Source organism: Vigna umbellata, chromosome 1 (assembly GCF_029865625.1).
Source record: "Vigna umbellata cultivar VRB3 chromosome 1, Vumbellata_1.0, whole genome shotgun sequence".
In the NCBI taxonomy this organism is placed as follows: domain Eukaryota; kingdom Viridiplantae; phylum Streptophyta; class Magnoliopsida; order Fabales; family Fabaceae; genus Vigna; species Vigna umbellata.
The window spans coordinates 106,125,417-106,147,590 of record NC_142165.1 but is presented as its reverse complement, the minus strand read 5'-3'; the positions used below and the strand labels follow the sequence as shown (position 1 = coordinate 106,147,590).

At 30.2% G+C, this 22,174-nt stretch overlaps 2 protein-coding genes across 3 annotated transcripts; both read left to right on the top strand.

Moving 5' to 3' along the window:
- Positions 1-14,143: 14,143 nt before the first annotated feature.
- On the top strand, positions 14,144-18,583 carry LOC124838247 (Protein kinase superfamily protein). 2 transcript variants are annotated; one of them, XM_088105390.1, is made up of 8 exons: positions 14,144-14,303; positions 15,717-15,809; positions 16,195-16,442; positions 16,568-16,694; positions 17,092-17,365; positions 17,577-17,709; positions 17,809-17,895; positions 18,100-18,583. In XM_088105390.1, the coding sequence occupies exons 2-8, from the start codon at positions 15,728-15,730 to the stop codon at positions 18,229-18,231; spliced, it is 1,083 nt and encodes a 360-aa protein (XP_087961516.1). In that variant the 5' UTR covers positions 14,144-14,303; positions 15,717-15,727; the 3' UTR covers positions 18,232-18,583. The 2 variants fall into 2 exon arrangements, with proteins under 2 accessions (XP_087961516.1, XP_087961517.1); XM_088105391.1 differs by having other exon boundaries at positions 14,146-14,303; positions 15,722-15,809.
- A 728-nt stretch (positions 18,584-19,311) lies between these two features.
- Positions 19,312-20,476, top strand: LOC124838249 (DUF538 family protein (Protein of unknown function, DUF538)). Its single transcript, XM_047313802.2, has one exon. The coding sequence runs from the start codon at positions 19,748-19,750 to the stop codon at positions 20,213-20,215; it is 468 nt and encodes a 155-aa protein (XP_047169758.1). The 5' UTR covers positions 19,312-19,747; the 3' UTR covers positions 20,216-20,476.
- The last annotated feature ends 1,698 nt before the right edge of the window (positions 20,477-22,174 follow it).

The following is a 22,174-nucleotide window of genomic DNA, read 5'->3' as shown; positions in this document are numbered from 1 at the left end:
AAGATGGTTTGGGATTTTAGAACAGTTTTAAGTTGTCTTTAGAAAAATTAATTTTAGTTTTTACACAGTGAGCTTTGTTCTACATTTTTGTTGATATTGAGTATTTGATTATGTTGATTTGTGTTAATTGGAAGATATGTTAAATTTGTTAAGCCTCATATTGTGATATGTGATATATTAAAGTTATGTTTTGTGACATGCTTGGTGTTCTTAGATGGTGAAATTGATATTTTAGTTGAAAATAGTGTATAAATATGTAATTTATATGTAGTTGAGTTGAGGAAAGCATGAAAACAGGAATGTTTCTACATGATCCTGGAATTGAGTAATCCAACATTACCTGAGTTAAGAATCCAAATCTTTTAAAGTATTAAAACTCTTTTAAATGAGGATTAACTTAAAAGGTATTAAATTAATTGATTAAAGCTTAAATAAATAGTTTATTATTCTGGTGTCACTTTGTTTTCTAGTGTCACCATGTTTTTCTATTTTGAGTAATATTGGAAAAAATGACGTTCCAACTTCATTAATTATCATATCGAGTTAAAATTTTGATATCTAATTTTAGATATATTTTTTCTTGATTTGATTGTTTGAATATTTGATTAGAGATACGTAGTCAAAGCATTTTTTTTGCGTAAGATTCTCGTAGTTTAGGTTGTTGACAACTTTAACTTCTATTGCTTGTTTGGTGAATAATTTTTTTTCACAATTACTTAATTGAGTTTATTCTTTTGCATTACATTATCGGTTCAATTATATTTAATTTGAATGTAAGACCATATATGATTTTCAAAGTTTTGTGGAAGTTGCAGTTTTATTTTTTAAAATCCCAAAATATTTGCACATGTGTTAAGTTATTGTGTAATATTCTTAAGAGAGTATGATATAAAGTGTAAAGTATGCATGTTGATGTATTGTGAATGATGAATGAGTTTGAATTAAGGTATGATATCTTTGTATGTTATATTGTGAGAGTAGCAAGAGGTCTTAGCTTTCTCATGGCCTAAGATGAGGTAATGACTAACCTTGTATGTGGAAGAGTGAAACTTATTGACAATGACTCTATAGAGAAACAAACAAGTGTGTTGGCAATGAGGTTGAATTGAAGTCAAAAGAGTTTTGATGATGAAGTTAACCTTAAGTTTGAAGTATAGAAAAACTGTTATTCAATTAAAGCTTTTGTAATATTTGTAATTATATTGTAGACTTAGGTTTTTCAAGATGCAAAACAGGTTAAAGAGAGCTCAAGAATAAAACATTATTTCAGAAACACGCTAGAATAATCAATTATCACTTGAGATAATTAATCATCCCAATTAAAATAAGAAATTGCAAGGTTATCTAAAATAATCAATTATCAATTGGGATAATTGATTATCCCAGAAAAATAACTCTTGAAATGGCTCGCAGATAATCCATTATCACTTGGGATAATCAATTATCTAAGGAAAAATAACTTTCAAAATGGTTCGCCAATAATCGATTATCACCTTGGATAATCGATTATCAGTGGAAGTTGTGAATAAACTCTTCAACTTCTTACCTTATTTTGAACTGAGCCTATAAATACCTTCTGGACACTTTCAAACCACTTAATATGTCTGAGAATTAAAGTATTTTTACTTGAACTCTTTGTGCTTTAATTGTAAGCTTGTGAAGTTTGTGTTGGTTATAGGAAGTGTTTGTATTAGTGTGTCTAAGTGAAGATCATATTTGTTGTAGTAAAGTCAATTTGTTCATCATTTTATGTGTTATGTGTCAAAATGAAGTGTTGGTCATCTCCTATTAGTCAAGAGAGGTGAACTCAAAACCTCTACTCTACTTTGTTGTTGTAAGTTATGGTTTATTATTAGTTATTAATTAATTCCTCTTTTAGGCCTTGTTCTTTTTGAGTGGATTTGAGGGGATTTGAGAGGATTTGAAGATAAATTTTTTTGTCGTTTATTTGAGTGAATTTGGAGGTAAATGAGAGTGAATTTAGAAATAAAGTTTGTGAGAATTAGTATAGAATTGTATTGATGTGACAAATTAAAAAAATTTATTTCCAAGTTTACTCTCATTTACCTCCAAATTCGCTCAAATAAACGACAAAAAAATTTATATTCAAATCCACTCAAAAGAACAAGGCCTTAGAGAGATTAACAATTTGACGTAAGATCTTTTTTATCTGAGCCAGTACAAAAATCACTTGTGTAAGCTTATCTTTTGTTATATTCTTTTATTTATTTGTTATAATATGATGTGATTATCAGTGTTGTTAAGTTATTTCTTAAAAAAGAAAGATTTTTTTTTTAAAAAGACATAGTTTTAGTCGTAAAACTAATTCACCCCTTCTCCTCTTGGCTATTGTTTGTTCACAAAACATTTCGCTACATGTTTCCAACAAAGTGTACAATATTTAAAGATTCAATATCAATGAATATATCTGAATAATTGAGTTTAAAAGAGTCTTTAAACGTTCATTTATCTATGACCATTTGAAGTGTATTGCATTGTGATGCAGTTTGTTTACTTATTATATGTTTGTTTTCTTTTTGTAAATTAGTTTATTTTCTTTTGTGCTTGTGTTTGTTTTCTTTTTTTGCTATGATCACTTAGTGTGAGCAGATGAGGAAATAAGTTATTATATACCTTATAAGGAAGATATTGAGACAAGTGTCTAGTTTATAAATTATAGTGTTTAGGTTATACAACTGTTGGAAAGACTTTAAATCTCTTTTATCTTGTTATAGATTTATTTGAGTTGCACATACATATTTAAAAATTTATCATGTTATTATAATTATAATTTTGGATAATTATAATAATATATTATAGTTTATTTTTAATTGTTGATTTTATGATGTTTTATTTTAATAATATTATTATATTAAAATTGAATGTTACTTGGTAGATTATTGGTTTAAATCATCGGATGATCCTCGTGTTTGTATGGGAATCTCAGTTAGGTCCTCATATTTCCAGTTGTCTCAATTGGGTCATAATATTTATAAAATTGAGCCAATTTTACCCTATCCGTTAAGTTGTCCCAGACGATGTTAACTTGAGCTGACGTGGTGCATACTTAAAATGCTGATGAGGCACTATTATATTATGTCATTTTTTTAGGTGAATAATTTATGACATGGCACAAGATTTAATTAGGGATTCAAAGTCTTCATCATCCTTCACTGTCTTCATCATCCTCCACTGTCTCCAAAACGCAGCTACCAACGCTATTCTCCATCACTTTTTCTTCTCGTTCTGGGCGGCGGTAGAGGTTGTTTGCTTGATTTTCCTTCGACCCTGCGAGTTGTGCAGAGTAAAGACTTTTGCTGGGCCTTTCACTTTGTTCTTAACTTTTTGGGAACAATGACTTAAGTGGGTTTTCCTTGTCAGAACCTAGATGCCAAACACAGAAGAAAACAAAAGGGATTTGTGGTTTTTTTGAGTCAGAAAAGTCGACGCTTTTTGGAGTCGATTTATATCTACTTGATGGGGTTATCTGGAATTATAGTTGTTGGGAGGGGGATGCAGTAGTGAGTCTCCAAATGAGGTCAACGACATAATCGATCAAGCTGATTCTGGTTAAATTCTTCCTCCTTCATTTTGTGCATTGAAAATTCAGAAAAAGTAATTCCTAACTTTAAACCCCTAGAAATATCATCATCCAGAGAAAACACATAACACAAGCATCAAAACCTAGATTCCAATATATAAAGCTGAAGATGGAAACACCCACCCTCTAATAATTTTTGACTATAATAAAAATAAAATAAAATAACACGAGGAAAGAAAAAAAAAACGTACCTTGCTTGAAATTTCAATTATTGAAGATGACAGTAAGTATAAGGGTGACCGTTGACGGTGCCGGTCCAATTAATTTTGGTGAGTGTGTATTTGGGGCAGCCATCAGGATATGCCATGGACAAGAGCGTGGGAAAGTAATGCTCCTCGAGGTAGCATTCGTCGTTGCGGTAACAGGGGATCTTGAATTTCCTCTAGAGGGTCCGGTCGTTGACGACGAGGCGAGTGTGGCGGCACGTGAGGGCGAAGAGTTGGGAGCCGACGCGGAATGAGGGCGGAGAAGGAGATGGAGCGGTGGACCACGACGATTTGAGTGTCGCCACCGACATGACGGAGCCGGTTGTCGTTAGCATTGGTATCTGCGTTTTGGAGTGGATCTTTTGGGCCAGTGGGCGTCTCAGCGGCAATGTCTCTACGGGGACTATGGTTTTCGTCCTCCGGCTTATCACTGCGATTGGGGATATTTGGGATTGTTCATCTGAGGAAGGGATCTGATATTTGGTGGTTCGAAGTTGTGTTTGGATGATGCAAGGACTGATTGGAGATTGGGGTTGAAGAGGGTTTAGGCGTAATGGTGAAAATGGTGACTGTCGGTGGTGGCAGCGATGGTGGACCTTTAAACTGATTCAGTTTTTGGCTTAATTTGAAGATAAGTAAATTCCTAATATGAAAATAAGTAAAACCCTTTGTCATGTCATAATGGCTTAAATTAAATAAAAATTCCACACAATCAAACACTTTGAGATCAGCATGCAACACGTCAGCCTCATTTAACGCCGTCTGTGAAGATTTAATGGACCGAAACTCAATTTTACAAATATTATAATCCAATTGAAACAGTTGAAAATATGAGGACCTAACTGAGATTCTCATACAAAGACGAGGACCATCCGAGGATTTAAATCTATATTATTTGAGTAACATGACAATATATATATACACACGCTAAAAGAAATATTTATAGTTATCCTTTACTGTGATAAAAAATTTATTAAATATTTAATAAAAGATTAAAAAAGAAAAAAATAATGAAATTATAATACTTGAAGAATTTAATTATTTTATTAAAGTATATAAAAATATAAACAATAATATTGTTGAGATATGAAAAGTACAATTAAATTTATAAATTCGTTGTACTATGATGTGGTCCCTGATGCCATATGAGTGGCAACTCATGTGCTCGGTGTGGAGGATATTGGCTTTTTCCGATGTGGACCTAAGATTTGTCCTACACTTCCTATTCTTTTTTATTAGGTTAATAAGAAATAGGGAAAGAAAAAAAAAATGAATGAGAATTTTGAAATTTTCCATATTTAGATGGTACAAGAGAAGACGCAGGGAGGAAAATAAAATTGTAATAACTTTGTTTAGTTAACCTTTCAGCTTATTATGAATGCCAAGAAAATAAAGCTACTCAAAACAATTTCAAGTTCGACAACACTATAAAATTGTGTTTAACTTCAGCTATTCAAAATTTCCAGAAGATTCATGTGATGCCATTTTAGATGCTTCTTTTTTCTCATGTTTTTGAAATTAAAATAGGAAGAATATAACAAAAAATACATTTTTATGTAAGAAAAATACAGTAACTAAAATTTTCACTCTTTAGATTATTTTTTAAAATTTATACAAATTACACAATATTGAGAGAAACTCTAAAAAGTTAATATATCACCTTAAATTTTTTTTTCTTGAAGATATTTAAAATAAACGTTATCAATATATCTAAAGAGTTGTTTTTTTTTTTGCAACATTTTAAAAAATGTTAAGAATATTTTTTTAAATATCTAAAACCAAGATATTTAGAAGAGAAAAAAAGGTAAATCTCAGAAACAATAGTTGATGCATGGACAGATAATATATTCCTTTTGGCCAATCACCCTAAAACCTTTTTTATTTGTTCTTTTCTTCTTCTTCTTTTGGAATTTATAAAGTAATGATAAACAATCCCTATCCATACTTTTTAATATTTCTTTGCATGATTGTGCCACTACCATTTCTCACAGTCTTATGTACCTGAAAATTGTTTCTCTTTTCATCTCAGCCTCTAAAAGTGACTTTGCCAACAAATCAAACATGAATTTTGAAGAATATCAAGAGTTGAAACATGACTTTTATATCTTCATATTAAAAAACAATCCATAGATTTCTCTAATTGTTGTCTTTGAGTATGATTCCTAAAATATAAAACTAATAACAAACTACCCTAAAAAGAGGGAAGAAATTTCCATAATTTCTTTCCTCCATCTTACATAAAAAAAATTCCATTTTAATTCTTTTCCAATTGATTTGAAAGTCATTTCCAAAACTAAAAAAGATTTTTAGATTGTGTAATATAAAAGTAACATTCGAATGGTATTAATTCGAAAGTAAAGACTTTCAAATTATATGATCTGAAAGTCAAATGATAATTTGTAAATTATTTTTTTCTTAACATCTCTCAGTTTTGGAAGTTACTTTTAACCTTTTAACATTTTATTATAAAATTGATAAATATATCAAATAGTAAAGTAATAAAATACATAAATTTAAATGTTGTTTTTCACATAAATTTATGTTGTTAAAAAGTTATGTTTATTTATTAATTAAAGCTATTAACAAAGTAATGAAAATATTACTTTTAATTATAAAATAATTTTAAAATTATAGAAATAAAATAATTTTAATTGAAGTAATGAAAAATATTTATTTTTTATTCAAACATTCTTATCATATAAAATAAATTTAATATCTTAACAACAAGTCTAAATATCCTAATATCTCAACAATTTTTATATCAACAATTTTTATATAAGTTTACATTAAGTTAAAAATTATGATATTATGAATAATTAATTCTTTTACATGTTTAATTTTATAAATTATGATTACTCCTAAATATTCTGAACACTAAAAAAACAATAAATAATATTTCTATCGTAGCAATCTTAAAATTAGTCTATGTTTCAAAGATGTGTTTTTCTAATTCTCTCAAGCCATTTTTCTATAGAACTTGAATAAATTTGCTAGAATTGAATTGATCATAATTTTGTACTTATTTTTATAATCAAAGTAATCAAATTATTTAACAACTGATTTTGTTAGAAATATTTTTTAATTTTAAGTTATTTTATTTATCTGTACTTTGACAAATAAAAACTAAATATTTATATTTCTCAATTTATTAAATAAAAAGCTTTAATTGTGTAAAAATAATAATAAAAATATCAATAAAATATAAAAAATTAAAATAAAAACAATAATTGTGACACCCCGGCACTGACGAAGTGCAAGAAGCATAAACAAAAAGCGGCTCCTGACAGGCTTCCAGTGGGAGGGACACATGGAAGAATCGAACATATACCGGAATGAGAGGGATCTAGAGACTATATAGGTATGAGACTATCTAGTTGAATGATAACTTAAAGGAATTGATTTGGCTACTCATATCACCAAAATGCATTTGTTTTTCGATAGTCTAACCCATAAGAACTTCATGGATAAACGTGCTTAGCCTGGAGTAATTTAGGGATGTGTGACATTCTGGGAAGTTTTCCCGAAAAGTGTGCGAGTGAGGACAAAGCACAGTGAAAAACGAGCATATGACACTCGGGCATGTGACACCCAATCAAAGAGCGGCTGCTGGCAGGTTTCCAGGGGAGGGATCTAGAGACTGTATAGGTACGGAACTATACAGTTGAAGGATAGCTTAAAAGAATTGATTTTGCTACTCATATCACCAAAATGCATTTGTTTTTCGATAGCCTAACCGGTGAAACATGCTCTGTAAGTTGTGTTACAATAATAGTGTCAATTATCACTTTTAAATTATACAATTATATATATATATATATATATATATATATATATATATATATATTTATATATATTGTGTTTTGACGTACAATCTAAAAGTATTTTTTAAAAATAAAGTATTTTTATATTAAGTAATTCAAAATTAAAAAATGACTTTCGTTCAATTTTTTGGAAAGTGATTTTTACTTTTAAATCACGCAGTCTAATATTTCTTTATTTATTTCCAGTGTAACCTAAAAATCACTTTTAAGAAAAAAAAGTATTTTCTAAATTGTAAACTGTGTAATTCTTAAGTAAGAAATAACTTTAAAAAATTATTCAAAAGTTAAATTAATTTTATATTACACAACCTAATAACTTGTAAGGTTGGATGATTACAAACAACCAATATGCTCAATAAACATTATTAGGATAGACTCTAATCATAATTTTTATATCATGTTAATAAATAAACTTTAAATTTAACTTAATTTCACATGATAATGTTTACACTCATATTTATTTTTATATATATATATATATATTATAAATTAGTTGTATTTTTAATCGATGGAAGATTTCTAGCACTAAATTCGACTTTTAAAAATCCTTCCAAAGTTAAAAATCTTAAAAGACATGGTAGAAGTGTGTCTTAACATTATGTTGTGAAAATTCCTTTTGGATCCATTTTTTTTTCTTTATTTTTGTATTACTGTTTTAAACATACTCAACATATATAATATTTTATACACTAATAATATAGAGTTTCTCTTTTGGGGTCACATAATAAACTGATATGTACAATAAGGTTGTTGATTTTTTCTAAATAGTATAAATAATTATAAAACTTAAACTAAAAAATAAGAATGCGGAAATAAAAAGGACAACCAAATAAAATCACCCAATTAGCCTTTTATATTATTCTTTCCATATATCCTCACATTTTATTCTTGCATCTCAATAAGCGTTAGAATAGTTCAACTTGTCTGAGTTGAAAAGACAGTAGAATTTGAAAATGTATTTTAGATATTGTAATATGAACAGAATTGAGAACCGAACTGGTAAGTTCTCATTCTGCATAATTGTTCATTTAGTTCATGCGGACCAAAATTCTGGTTGCATGCATGATTAGAAATCTGATCTGTTATAATTTTGGTGTATTAGATTTAGTGGAAAGTGGTTGAGAGAATTTCTGGATAGAAGCCGTGAGAGAACAAGTGAAACTCTAGCATTTTGAAGTGCACTGTCATATCAGGTAAGGGAAGCTTTAGGGATTTAATTTAATACTGGTTTGATTGTATGAAAGCAATGTAATGTGCTGGAATGTCTGAACTGCATGACAGAATCTATGTTTGAGTGTGCATAAATGAGTATGGTAGTACTGGATGTTTGAATTGTATGATATGTATGAAGTTTGGAGTATGCATGTACGAGTATGTTGTACTGGTGGTATATGACTGTAAATGCTTTGAACTGTATGTTTATGATGTTACTGGTTGAACTGTATGCAGAGAATGAGATGTGTGATTTTGAACAGGATTGAATTTCTGTATGGTTGGAATGAAAATGATTCGAATGTATGTTGATGATGATATCTGTGAACTGGAAAATGGAAGATTTTGTATGAGATGAGATTATAAAATGAATTCTGTAATGTCTAAGATTTATGGTGGAAATAAATTATAAGTTAGGAAAAACTGTGGAATTATCGGGTTGAAAAATCTGGAATTTTCATCTTCTCTGATTGATCAGGTGCGCTCGTTATCGAACGGTCTTATACCGTTCGGTTTCCTTGGAACATCACTTAGAATAAGGATTCTTTCATTTGGAAAGGACCCTGATCTGGAACGAGCGTTATTAGTTGTCAAGAGTTAGGCGTGAGCGTTCGGCTTAGCCTAGCGTGTCCAAAAATTTAAAATAAAGTGAAGTATAGTTAGGACGCTCGGTTTTGTTTACCAGCGTTCGTCCTAAGCAACACTTAGTATTATACTGAGCGTTCGTCCAAATGAACACTCAATCTTAGATTGAGCGTTCGTCCGGGTTAGCGTTCGGTCTGATACCGAACGTTCATTCAAATGCGCATTCGTTCCCAGGCGCGTTCGTTCTATTTGGTGCTCGGTCATTAACCTGGCGTTCGTCCTGAGCAGCGTTCGGTTTTGTAATTGAACGCTCGTCTTTTCTTGCTTCGAGAGCGAACACATATGGCGTTCGTCCAAATTGTTAATTAATGTTCGGTCTTTGACTGGCAGTACTCGTTCCGAATTTATCAAAGCTCTAATTATTTATTTGAATCCCGTTAAACTGTGATGGTCCTTTTCATTCAACCTCAAGTCTTTATACTTAGAATTTTTCATAAGTATTATTCGGATCTCTTAGACTCAAATTCAGCTAAATTATTCAATTGTCTCAATGACTGTGAATGAATACTGGTGCGTTTCTTTTGTTCAGAAACGTGATAGCAGCGTACTGTAATGCAATTATATTGGTCTAATAAATGAGAAACTTTGAGTTAAATTAAGAGAGTGGAACACAGAATGGAAATCTGAATATGATGATGGATAATAATGTGTGAATGATGGTGTGGATAGATTTTATTGGATTGTATATGAGCGTTCCAAGGAGGAACGTCTCCATGATGAAAATATGAGAAGTAGTGTAGTATGACCATGGATAAGCTACTGATGGCTGTTCATCCTGATATTCCGTGATTGCTCATCCTCAAGTAGAGGAGGGTAGTTCATGCGTGGGAATGGCAGGAGGCACTAGTCCTATATAGTACTTGGGCTGATAAGGGCTAACCTCGGGTGGCAGCTGTTGAGGGTATCCCAGTTACTACATCACCCGGGTGCAAGAACGCCTGTAGATACATGGATCATACAGTCCGGACAGTCTTTAGTTATGAGAGTTTGGATGAGCTACTGTATGCGTGAATATATATATATGTTTGATGTTGAATAAAATGTATGATTGATTGATTATGATTAAAAATGATGTTGATTGTATTGAATTAAATTACCTAAGCTTACCCTTGCAATTTCATATATATATATATATATATATATATATATATATATATATATATATATATATATATATATTTTAAATTGTAAAATCTGAAATTAAAAATTATACTTTAAATATACAATTTAAAATATATTTTTAGTGAAAAATACATTTCAAACTTGTGAAACTGATGAATATGGGCACGCGAGTAGATGAAAATTTCCAACTCCAATTGTATATTTATTTATAAATTATAAATACCATTTTATGCATCTCTTTATCGTTTGTTGCACTTTGGTCTTCTCCAATTGAAAGGAAAATACAGTATATAATTAGTTTGAGACAAACTAGATTGAGAAATTAGTTACCATTTATAATTATTTTTTTCCATTATTAAAGAGTGTTTCCGTTGAAGATGAGATTAATCTCTGAAAGTTTGACTGGTATGAAAGATATTCCCTTTCAATTTGACTTTTTTACAAATTTTTAATGAAATGGTTATTTAAATCGGTAATCGTAATTTAAATAATTAAAAGCCATCAGAGATGAATATTTTTAGTCAAAAGCATACGATGGGAAGTTTCTCAGAAGAAACAATTTCAAAAAAGACCAATTCAAAATGACACTGCGCATTGCTGAGTTTGAAATTGACCTTTACCTTTATAAAAAGTTATGTCCGCAAATGTCGTAATAATCTTAGCTTAGTGTTAATTTTGGGAGAAACAATGAGAAAAAGTAGTTTTTTTATTACGCGTTTAATTTATTTTAAAAATTATGCATACGAGTCTCTTTAAAAAAATATTATGAAAATGATGATATTGTTTGAAAAAATTTGTCAGAGAATGCACGAGTTTTAATCATCATGATAAAGTTGTAGAAGTGATAATGACTTATGTACAATTTTAAGTTCATTTTCACGTAATTTCATTAAATTTTTAATTATATTAAATGCTAATTAATAAGAAGAAATTATGTTAGGAACGAGCTATTTCAGTTAAAGTTTTTGGTATAAGATAATTTGTGATAGTCAATCACAATTTAGTGAGTGAGATTTGTATTTTAACTAAAGTCGTATTTATTTATATAGATTTTAGTATAATTGAATTTTGAGTTGAATTCATACATAAATTAACGATTTTAGTATAATAATTTTAAACTAAACGACTTCAAAAGTAATATAGTTTTAAACTAAAGTTGTAATATCTTCTAGCAACATCTGGAATTTAGTTATAAATTAAAATCGTTATCCTATTGTATAATTAAAACTATTTTTATTACTTATATGTAAAATCATGCGATTAATTATTCTTTTAATTCTTTATTATTTCTTATTTCGTATGCTAGTTATTTTACATGTTATATTATTATATATTATTAGAAAAATCAAATTTTAAAAATTTGTCTATAAAAGCTATTTGCAAATTTTATTATAAAATACTTTTCATAAAAGGTATTCATGAATTATTTTTTCAAAAAGTATTTGTATAAAATTATTTGCAAATAATAATTATTATTATCTGCTGATTCTTTTCCAAATTTTCTTAAATTTTTTTTTACAAAAAATACTTGTAATTTTTATTGTGAAACATTTTTCATAAAAATATCTATCCATTTTTTACAATTATTTTTTTAAAAGATATTCACAAAATATTATTTAAAAAGATATTGCTCAAAAAAAAATATTAATAATTTCATATTTTATAATATTAATAATAATACTTTTAATAAAAAATTAAATTACACCAATTATCTTTTGGAATGAAACAATGACTTTAATTCAAAATCTATTAACTTTAATTCAAAACCTATTATATTAAATTCGTTAAAGAGGTCACAAATTCAATTTAAAACCAATTAAGACTTAAATTATTAAAGTTTACAATAATTTATACTGAAGTTGTTATAAATAAACATGATTTCAAGTAAAATATAACATTTATTGAAGTTATTAGTAGTTTGCACGAGTTGTGCCTTAGACAAAAGTTTTATTTGAAATCGTCCATGTCTAGTATAATTTCTTCTAATTCATTAATATTTAACTTAATTACATTTTTAACTAAATTATATCGAATAGAATTGACTTGAATGTGAAAAAAAAAATCATCATCATGTATACAATTTTATTACGATTGTGAGAACTCTGGTGCATGATTCTTTAAAACTTCTTCCAAACAATATACATGCTACATATTACCACTTAACTCTTTCGTAATTCTTTTTAAACAACACCTATTAAAAATAAATTAATTCATTAGAAAAAACCGAAAAAGTAGATGGAATCTTGAACAAAGATGCCAACCACATGTAAATCTAGAAGACAGCCAAATCCAACATCACAAGTGCAATTCCAGCCAAAGTTTGGAAAACTTCTCACCATGCCACCTTTCTTTATCCTTTTTGCTGTAAACCATTACTTCGTGTTAACTGCTTTTCGAATAATCATCAACTTCACCCAAATTTAACAAACATTCAATTTCTATTATATTTTTATTTATTTTGTTGATATATAATATTTTAGTTAACTATTTATGATTATATTATTAAAAGATAATAATGCTTTCACAAAATTCTTTTAAGAATATTTTAATGAGTCATTTTGTGAGTAATTTAAAATTATTCTATAATCAATAATAATAATTATTATAAAATTAACATAAATCAATAACAAATAATACGTAAATAATATTAAAATATTATAAAAAGATATTTTCCCAGTATCATTCTCATTATTAAAATATCAGTAGCAGATTTAATCAATCCTTCCTGTATTCAGTAACAGCAGCAGATTCTGCATGTACGCCACGTGGCAGAATCATAAAGCTTTGCTTATTTCGGTACAGTGTACTGATTTAGAAGGATTATGGAAGAGTCTAATGCCAATTTTTCTTTTCAATTGAAAAAAAATCGTTGCACTATATTATAACTAAATTAAATTTTCTTTTTTCAAAAAAATATACGCAGTTTATTTTAATTTTGGCTAGTGCGAAGAAATAATTTTTTTTTTATTTTTATATTTTTAAATGAATTTTTTTCTCTTCTTTCGTTTTATTTTTCTTGTGTCTTATCTGACAGAGTTTAAGTTTAAGTAAGAGTAACCGTAACAATTATTTTTGAAGTATTGAACTTTGTTAAAATGTTTTTAAAATTTGTTTTAATTAGAACTTGTGTGTTAGAACTCGACACCGCACAATGTTAGTTTTTAAAAGAAAAAAAAGCAATGTACCAGTAAGTAAAATTATTTTCTTCAAGTAATTGATTTTATGAAAGGATATTCAAATAGTTTCTCATTTTAATTACTTTTATGATGATTCTTTGCTGTTTATGAATATCTGGAACACTTACCATAAAAAAACCTAAAAGAATCAGTAATTATTTAATGAAACAAATTTAAACAAAGGTGCTTTATTTAATTGACTTGACTAATTTTAACGGAGGACGGGAGTAAGGGAAAAAAATAATGGAAAAGTGGGCATAAAATAAAAGGAAAATATCCGCGGTTTTGGAAACGGGATTTTGAGTATTGACTTGGCAAACGCTATAGTACTAACAATAAATGTAAATAAATAACGTTTGGTGATGTTCATAAGACGTCTCTCGGTGAAGTCAAGGTTGCTCTTCGCACAAACAGAACATTTCTTCTGCGTTTCCTTCAAACCTCTCCTTCATCCATTTTTCGCTCCAAACAATACAAACGCGGCAACCACACAAACCGTCTTTGCTTTGAATTCCGAAAGGTGGATTCTTCTCTTTCATGGCGCCGATTCCTGTTTCTGGGTTTTCCTCTCTTTGACTACTTCATGCACTGTTTCTTTTTTCTTTTTTCTACACGTTTTGCCGGTTACCCTTTTCTTATCATGTTGATGCCCGAACATCAAGACTGGGAAGTTTTATTTTTTAAGTCTTTTTTTTTTTTTTTGGGTTCAACTCTGTCTCTTCTTGAACGATGAGATTGCAGAGTCCCTATGTAAGAAGGAGGTGACTGTATGTGTATTAAACCCAGAATTCTCTTAATCGCTTTGATTTTTCGCATGGTTATCGCTTTGTGGGGTTAGTTGTCTTTAAAGTAGTTGTTGCGGTAGTTGTCGTTGTTAGTATTATTATTATTCTTAATTGTTTTTTTGAGGGTGGGGGAACATATTTAAGGTAGTTCTGCATGTTTGTTTTTTTGTCTGGCCAGTTATCTTTTTGGGGTTTATAATTACAGGTAATAATGTGTTGATAGTATAGAGATATAAATATAAATAGTAGAAATAAGAAATTTTGTTCTTTTTGCTTCCGCAAGTTCGAGGATAATGGGATGCAACTATAACAGTAATTTTTTGGTGAAATGTTTTCTTCTTCTTTCTTTCCGTTTTGTCAAAGTGAAATTTGTTTTCACCGCATCTATTCATCGGGTATGATATAATTTGCTGCTATTGGTTTTGATTTGAGTGGATGGCTAATGAATTTTCTGAATTTTGATTTGTTTGTCGGTGCTCCTGTTTGCATTTTGACTAATTAGATGTAATTTGTTGTTCTGTCATGCATCAACAGATTAAATAGGAACTTGTTTCCTTTATGGTGTGCATCTTTTAAATGTCAATGTGAAAAGAAATAACCTTTTAAAGTCGAGAGGGGCTAGTTTTCTTGTCATCCCTTTGTGGTTCTGGAAGAGACTGAGTATTTTTCTTCTATTTTATTTTATTTTATCTTGATGCTACTGATTTACTTTCAAATGGCTTATTGGTTCATGTCTAAATTCTATTTCCTTGTTTTGTCTGAAGTGTTTTAATGCTGCAATTTATGTTTGTGTTCCTAGCTAGAACAATGAATGTTTGGTCATTAAGTTTCTGTCCAAAAAGGAAATGATATTTGATAAAAAAAATTTAGTTTATCAGAATAGCCGAAAAGGCGATTCCACCATGAGAGAGCTTCAAAATTCTCCAAGAAGTATGCGCAATAAAAATGTCTGCTATCTAGTACCCTTAAGACATCATATATAATATAGTGCCTTGAACTACCTAACAACATTTGCGTAGGTGATTCTTTTCTTTTGTTTACGTCTGGTGTTGTTTATCCTTAGGGGGAGTTGGTGTTGATAATATGTGCGTAGTCTTATTGTTACTTCTTGCAGTAACTTAACTGTTCAATTTGAAACTTACCTCCAGAATAGAGGATCATGGGTTGCTTTGGCTTCTGCACCGGAAATGATAGTGTTGCAATTGCTGACAGAGGACCTTTCATGCAAAACACTCCTACTGGTAATCCGCTATTTCCAGTTTTCTTTCCTTCTTTAAAATTTCTGTTTACAGTTCTATGTCTCATTGAATTTCCTACAAGTCATGGATTCGTTGTCATGATTTGAAATCCAAGGGTTCATGCTTTGAGTATACTGTCTGTTCACACTCTCATACAACAGTTTGAACTTGCTTCTCATTGACATTTCAAGTGTTATATTTATTTTTGTGCCATTTTCTAAATTTGGATATTCCAAAAGTAGCCTGTCCTAACTTTACATTTATCCTTTATTCAGTGTAGTTTAAGTGATTGTATTAATGGTATATTTGTTCCTGTTTGCACTTTAGTAAACCTGCTTTTATTTTAGTACCCCTTTTGTTTGGCTTTAATTTGGTTAGTACAATGCAGGGAACGCCAGTTATCATGGCAGACATAATGCAGTGCCTCCTCCTCGGCCGATAAATTTTCAACCTATTGCTGTCCCTTCCATTACAGTAGACGAATTGAAGTCTTTAACAGATAGTTTTGGCTCAAAATCTTTCATTGGTGAGGGTGCATATGGGAAAGTATATCAAGCTACATTGAAAACTGGGCGTGCAGTGGTAGTCAAGAAGTTAGATTCCAGTAATCAGCCAGAGCAAGAATTTCTTTCTCAGGTTTGGATCAATTGCTGTCGTAAATTTTCTAATGATAAAATCAGATTGTAAGACATCATTGCATCACATTCTACATAGCTGCGACTACGTTTTTATTCAGTACTTTGGGCTCCCAAATTGTGTAGGTCTCCATCGTATCAAGGCTAAAGCATGAAAATGTTGTTGAGCTTGTTAACTATTGCGTTGATGGTCCTTTCCGTGCCCTTTCCTACGAGTATGCTCCTAAAGGATCCCTTCATGATATTCTTCATGGTAGGCTATATCTTGTACTGTATCATCCCTTATTTTCTGCATGTTATACAGATATATTCAAAGTATCAAACTTTGATTAATTTAGTTTTAAATTAATTCTGGCTGATTTTTATAAAACCCAGTAACTCGTAACTTGTTTAGGAACTGTAATTTTGAAAACAATGCCATCCTTCTGAATGAGACTTGATGAAAATAGAATTATACTGTCAAGCACACGTTTTTATCCTCATGTTTGCCTACTAATGTTGTAACTTTTACTGATTGGATGAAACAGCATGAAAAGCTGTTCAAGTTTTTTTTTTTTTTTGCCTTTGACATTGAAGCTGCTTTATATCCCCTCCCCCCACTATTAGTGTCTTCATTTTTGTTAACGATTAATGATAACTGGTGTGTATAGGACGAAAAGGTGTCAAGGGTTCACAACCTGGTGAAGTGCTCTCATGGGCTCAGAGAGTTAAAATTGCTGTTGGAGCAGCCAGGGGACTTGAATATCTTCATGAAAAGGCAGAGATTCACATAATCCATCGTTACATTAAGTCTAGTAACATACTTCTTTTTGACGATGACGTTGCAAAGATTGCTGATTTTGATTTGTCAAATCAAGCCCCTGATGCAGCTGCACGTCTTCATTCTACCCGTGTTCTTGGGACTTTTGGTTATCATGCTCCTGAGTAAGTTATTCCCGGAAGCCTAATCTACTTGTTTGAGTGCATGCTTTCTTCTTCACATACTGTTAAATAAAATAACTTCTGCTTTAGTTAGAAGATATAAAAGTAGATAAGAAGAACATGAAAATCATAATTAAGAAAACGTAAAACTGATCTGTGGCTTTCAAATTGTGGCTTTTTAGAACTTATTGGGCTTGTTCTTTTCTTATGGCAGATATGCAATGACGGGACAACTCACTTCAAAAAGTGATGTTTATAGCTTTGGAGTTATACTGCTAGAACTCTTAACCGGGCGTAAACCAGTTGATCACACACTGCCCCGAGGACAGCAAAGCCTTGTCACCTGGGTAACTTTTGTGTTCTGTTAATGTTACTGTGGTATTTTCTTCCCCTTTCAAATTTGGATTTTGCACATTTTGTGATTCTTGTTCGTTCTGTTTTATCAGGCAACACCGAAGCTCAGTGAAGATAAGGTGAAGCAGTGTGTTGATGTTAGACTAAAGGGAGAGTTCCCTTCAAAGTCAGTTGCAAAGGTAATTAGATTATATTCTCTGTTGTCTTCTGGTCAAACAGTGATATTCCAAAACACTTGCTTTTGCACATTTTGCTGCAAACCTTTTATTCTATTCTGAACAAGCTTGAAAGAAATATATGCCACTCTCAACTTTTTGTCCATATAAAAATATGTGAATGGATTTTCATTTCATCTAAAATGTTGCTTTGATATTTTGCAAAAGATGGCTGCTGTTGCTGCACTGTGTGTACAGTATGAAGCTGAGTTTCGGCCAAACATGAGCATTATAGTGAAAGCTTTGCAGCCTCTACTGAATACTCGTTCTACTCACGCAAAGGAATCACCAAACATGTAATTTCCAGAATCATTCATTCCTTCTTTCAGATGGCAGATTGCGTTGACCAGTTGTCCTTGTGACAGGTGTCAGTGATTACTCGTTTTGAGGCATACAGTAGTAATGTCCCACTTGTGTTATTATATTTGTGGCTCAACTAAACGATGATGCTATATAAATAGTGATGTAGGTGACAAGATCCTATCATAGATAGTTCCGTTTATGGCTTTTTGAAGGTTTTATTTTTGTTTGTTGTTCGGTTTCCTTTTCTACAAGCCATGTAAAAGTGAATATATATTACTTTTCATGGACAACGCATGATGTCTCCTTGAATTATAATTTTCATGGGAATCTAGAGCATCTTTATTTTTTCCTTTTCGAAGTCATTAAGTTTCATATTAAATAGGGTGTATGACAGCAAATTTAATATGACATAGACTTACTTTTACAATGTTTTCCTATTTATCCCATTGAGCAAAAATATTCTTAAATTTAAACTATTTGTGTACTTATATGTTAAAATCAAATCATACTCGAACAAAAAAGGCAAGGTTTTATCAAATGGTTCCCATTCTTTCATTCCATTTAACATTATTTATAATTTAAGCATGATTATATTAACTATGAAATAAAAAAATTATAAAAGATTAAGGGCATTCGATTTTACATATTTTTAAATTAATTAAAATTATGGAAAGAATGAATGTTAAAGTTTCTTTAACTCGTTTCTTACCTCCTAATTAAGGAATTTATCTTTTGGATTACCTCTATAATCATTGAAAACATTTGGTTAATATTTAAACAAAAACCGTTTTATCTTAAAGTAAAACTTTCTTAAATACAAAAGCGAATCCAACTTGAATATAAAAATTATAAAACTTTTGTGATTCTTGCTTAAATTCAATGCTACTTTATATTCTTATTCACGAGGTCGTCAAGCGGTGCCTATTGAGTCCCACAATATAATTCATGGTTGGTTGATGGGGTGATGATTGAAAAATCTAAAAGAAATTAGGAATATAAAAAAATAATAAATAAAAAACGTAAATCTCTCCATTCAATTGAACAAGCTACATTATAATAATCATCTATCCATGTTCAGTTATTCAAACTGAAACTCTCACCATGAAACGTATGCTCCTAGTTGAAAAACAGGTATTCTTGAAAATGCATGTTAGAAGACTCTAACTTTGTTCACACTGGAAAGTCCATACCTAACCCCACCACCACAAGACAGGCATGAAAACTGATTCATAGTTTCACCTATCTCTAACAAAATCCAACTACTTATTTCATTAGTTTCTCATCAACACTTAAAGTTTGATCTTTTCTATGTTAACACAATATAGCATAAGTTATAATCGAACCTTAATCTAACCAAGCTAATGTAGGTAAACAACAAAAAGCCACCTGAAGCAAACGGGTGAACCACTGCATTCAAAACAGGACAACTTTCTGTATCATTTGTTATTATATAATGGTAAGTTGTGGCTTCTTCCATTACCATCACATTGTTTTAGCTTGAAAAATTCTAGAGATGGCCGGTGTTGTAAAGGAGCGTGAAGGGGCAGAGATAGTGTATGGTTCTGAAGAGTGTTATCGTCAGTCGATAGAGCTCTTAGAAGAGTTGGGTTTTCCAAAGGGTGTTCTTCCCCTGCAGGACTTGGTGGAGTGTGGCAGAGTTAGAGAAACTGGGTTCGTGTGGATGAAACAGAAGGCCCCTTATGAGCATTTCTTTGAGGGAACCAACACCAGGGTGAGTTATGCAGTTGAGGTCACTGGGTATGTGGAGAAGTTTAGGATGAAGAAAATGACAGGCATTAAGAGCAAGCAGATGCTGCTGTGGGTGCCAATATCTGAGATGAGCATTGAAGATCCTAAGGGGAAGAAGATACTCTTTAAGACCCCTGTGGGAATAGGAAAGTCCTTCCCTACCATCGCATTCATGACTCCAGAGGAAAAGGAAAATCACATGCTGTTGCAGAATAACGTGATCAAAGAATGATTATTCATGAACTGATACATGCTTCTGAGTGAGGTCTTTCTAATGAATAATGAGCAACGGAATATTCAAGGAATTTTTATTAGTTTAATTTGTATGCAATTTATTGTTGTTGGTATTAATATGATAATTATCATAAAAATCATTAATTACATCATATATAAACTGTTTGTTTGTTTGTTATTAGATAACAGTGTAAAATCCTTTATACTCGTACTCCTGTTATAGATGCTATTTGCTTTTACTGTGCATAAACTGGTTTATTTTCATGGGGCATGCAATTGCAGAATAGGATGTATGTTACGAAGTGAACATCAAGTTACTAAATAGCAGTGTTGAATGCAGAATATGGAGACACTTGAGTGAGTTAGTGTTTGGCCTTTTATGGCTGGCATTCATACCAATGGAGTCTAAAATGATATTTGAAACAAGATTATTTTCCATGAATGGCAAGGTATCTATCTGCTACGTCTGCATATATACAGCAATGGAAAACAATCCTCTTAATTACTCAAATCAGAGGGCTAACACCTTTCCAAGTTTAGTTGTTTGTGTAAATCAAAATTTGGCACTGGTAATGGTTAAATTGTAGAAATTTGAACACGTATTAGGCCAACATGTTTGCATTTCAGTTTGTGTGAATCAATGCCATTTTGGCTGTGGATGATGTTTGTAGTGGGCATTCAGCTGACCTCTAAAAGTAAATATCACCATTATCATATTTTAACTTGTTTATAATGTACATTCTAGTTATATAAACATGAATTGATTTTTTACCCAAATAGCATATATGTGCAAAACGTTATCTACATAGCATACTGCAATAAATATTTACACAGATAGTATTTTTTTTTTCTGGGTCAGAATTTGGCTTTTGGATAATCGAATTTTAAACTGTGATTTGAAGGAAACTGATTGAAAAATAAGTCAGAATTAGATTATCTAATAATCGAATTTTGAATTGAATTTTTATTTAAAAAAAGGAGAAAAAATTGAAAAAAGAAATAGTAAAAATAACAAAGTTCAAAAATCGGTTCTTCAATTATCAAATTCTGATCTAAAAGAAAAAGTTATCTATATAAATATTTGACATATTAATTATATGATAAATTTTAAATTCAAGTATACTGTTTAGGTGAAAAAAATCAATTTTGAAAAGAAATAAACAAATTCAACCAGTAAAAAAAATTCATAAATATAATATTTTGAAGTATTTTAAATCGAATATGATGTGTTTTATTTTTGTGATTTGATTGTTGTCTATGAATGAAAAGATTGTGTTTTAGATTGATTATTGATTCATTTAAAGATTAAAATAAGATTCTTAAATTTTGTATAATCTTATCCAAACTCTAAAATAACTCTAAAATAAATCATATGAATAAAATAATTTGATGTCTTAATACATCTTCTAATTTAGAAAGCTTATGCATTTTATAACCGTCCAAGGCTCTTATTTTACCATCTAGACATTGTTAATTGATTCCCAATGTCATTCATTATTCACATTAAAATCAATAGATATCATTATTGATGTTGATAATTTTGTTACTTTAAAAATTTTCTTTTTTTTATTTATTATCATATTTATTTCTTCAAGTATAATTTCTATAAGTATGTTTTCAATCAACCACAATACTAGTTGACTAGTTCTAACCTTAAACCAAAATAATTGTGGTTTAAAGTACAAATTTGATATTGAAATTTGAAAATAAAAGAATAATTTTGCCTTATTCACCAATGCTTTTGAACTTTTTGTGAAATGTTTTCTGTTAGAGCACTCTATCATCATATCATGTTTTAAAGGGGTAAGTGGCATCATTATTTCAAAAGAAAAGATTCATAATTAGTTTTAATAAGTTTTACTATCAACATGATTTAGGTTTAACTATCAACGACTAATGTGTAAAATTCCATTAGGGTTAATTTTAAAAAGACTCTTGTTGGCAAGGGTTTGTTCTT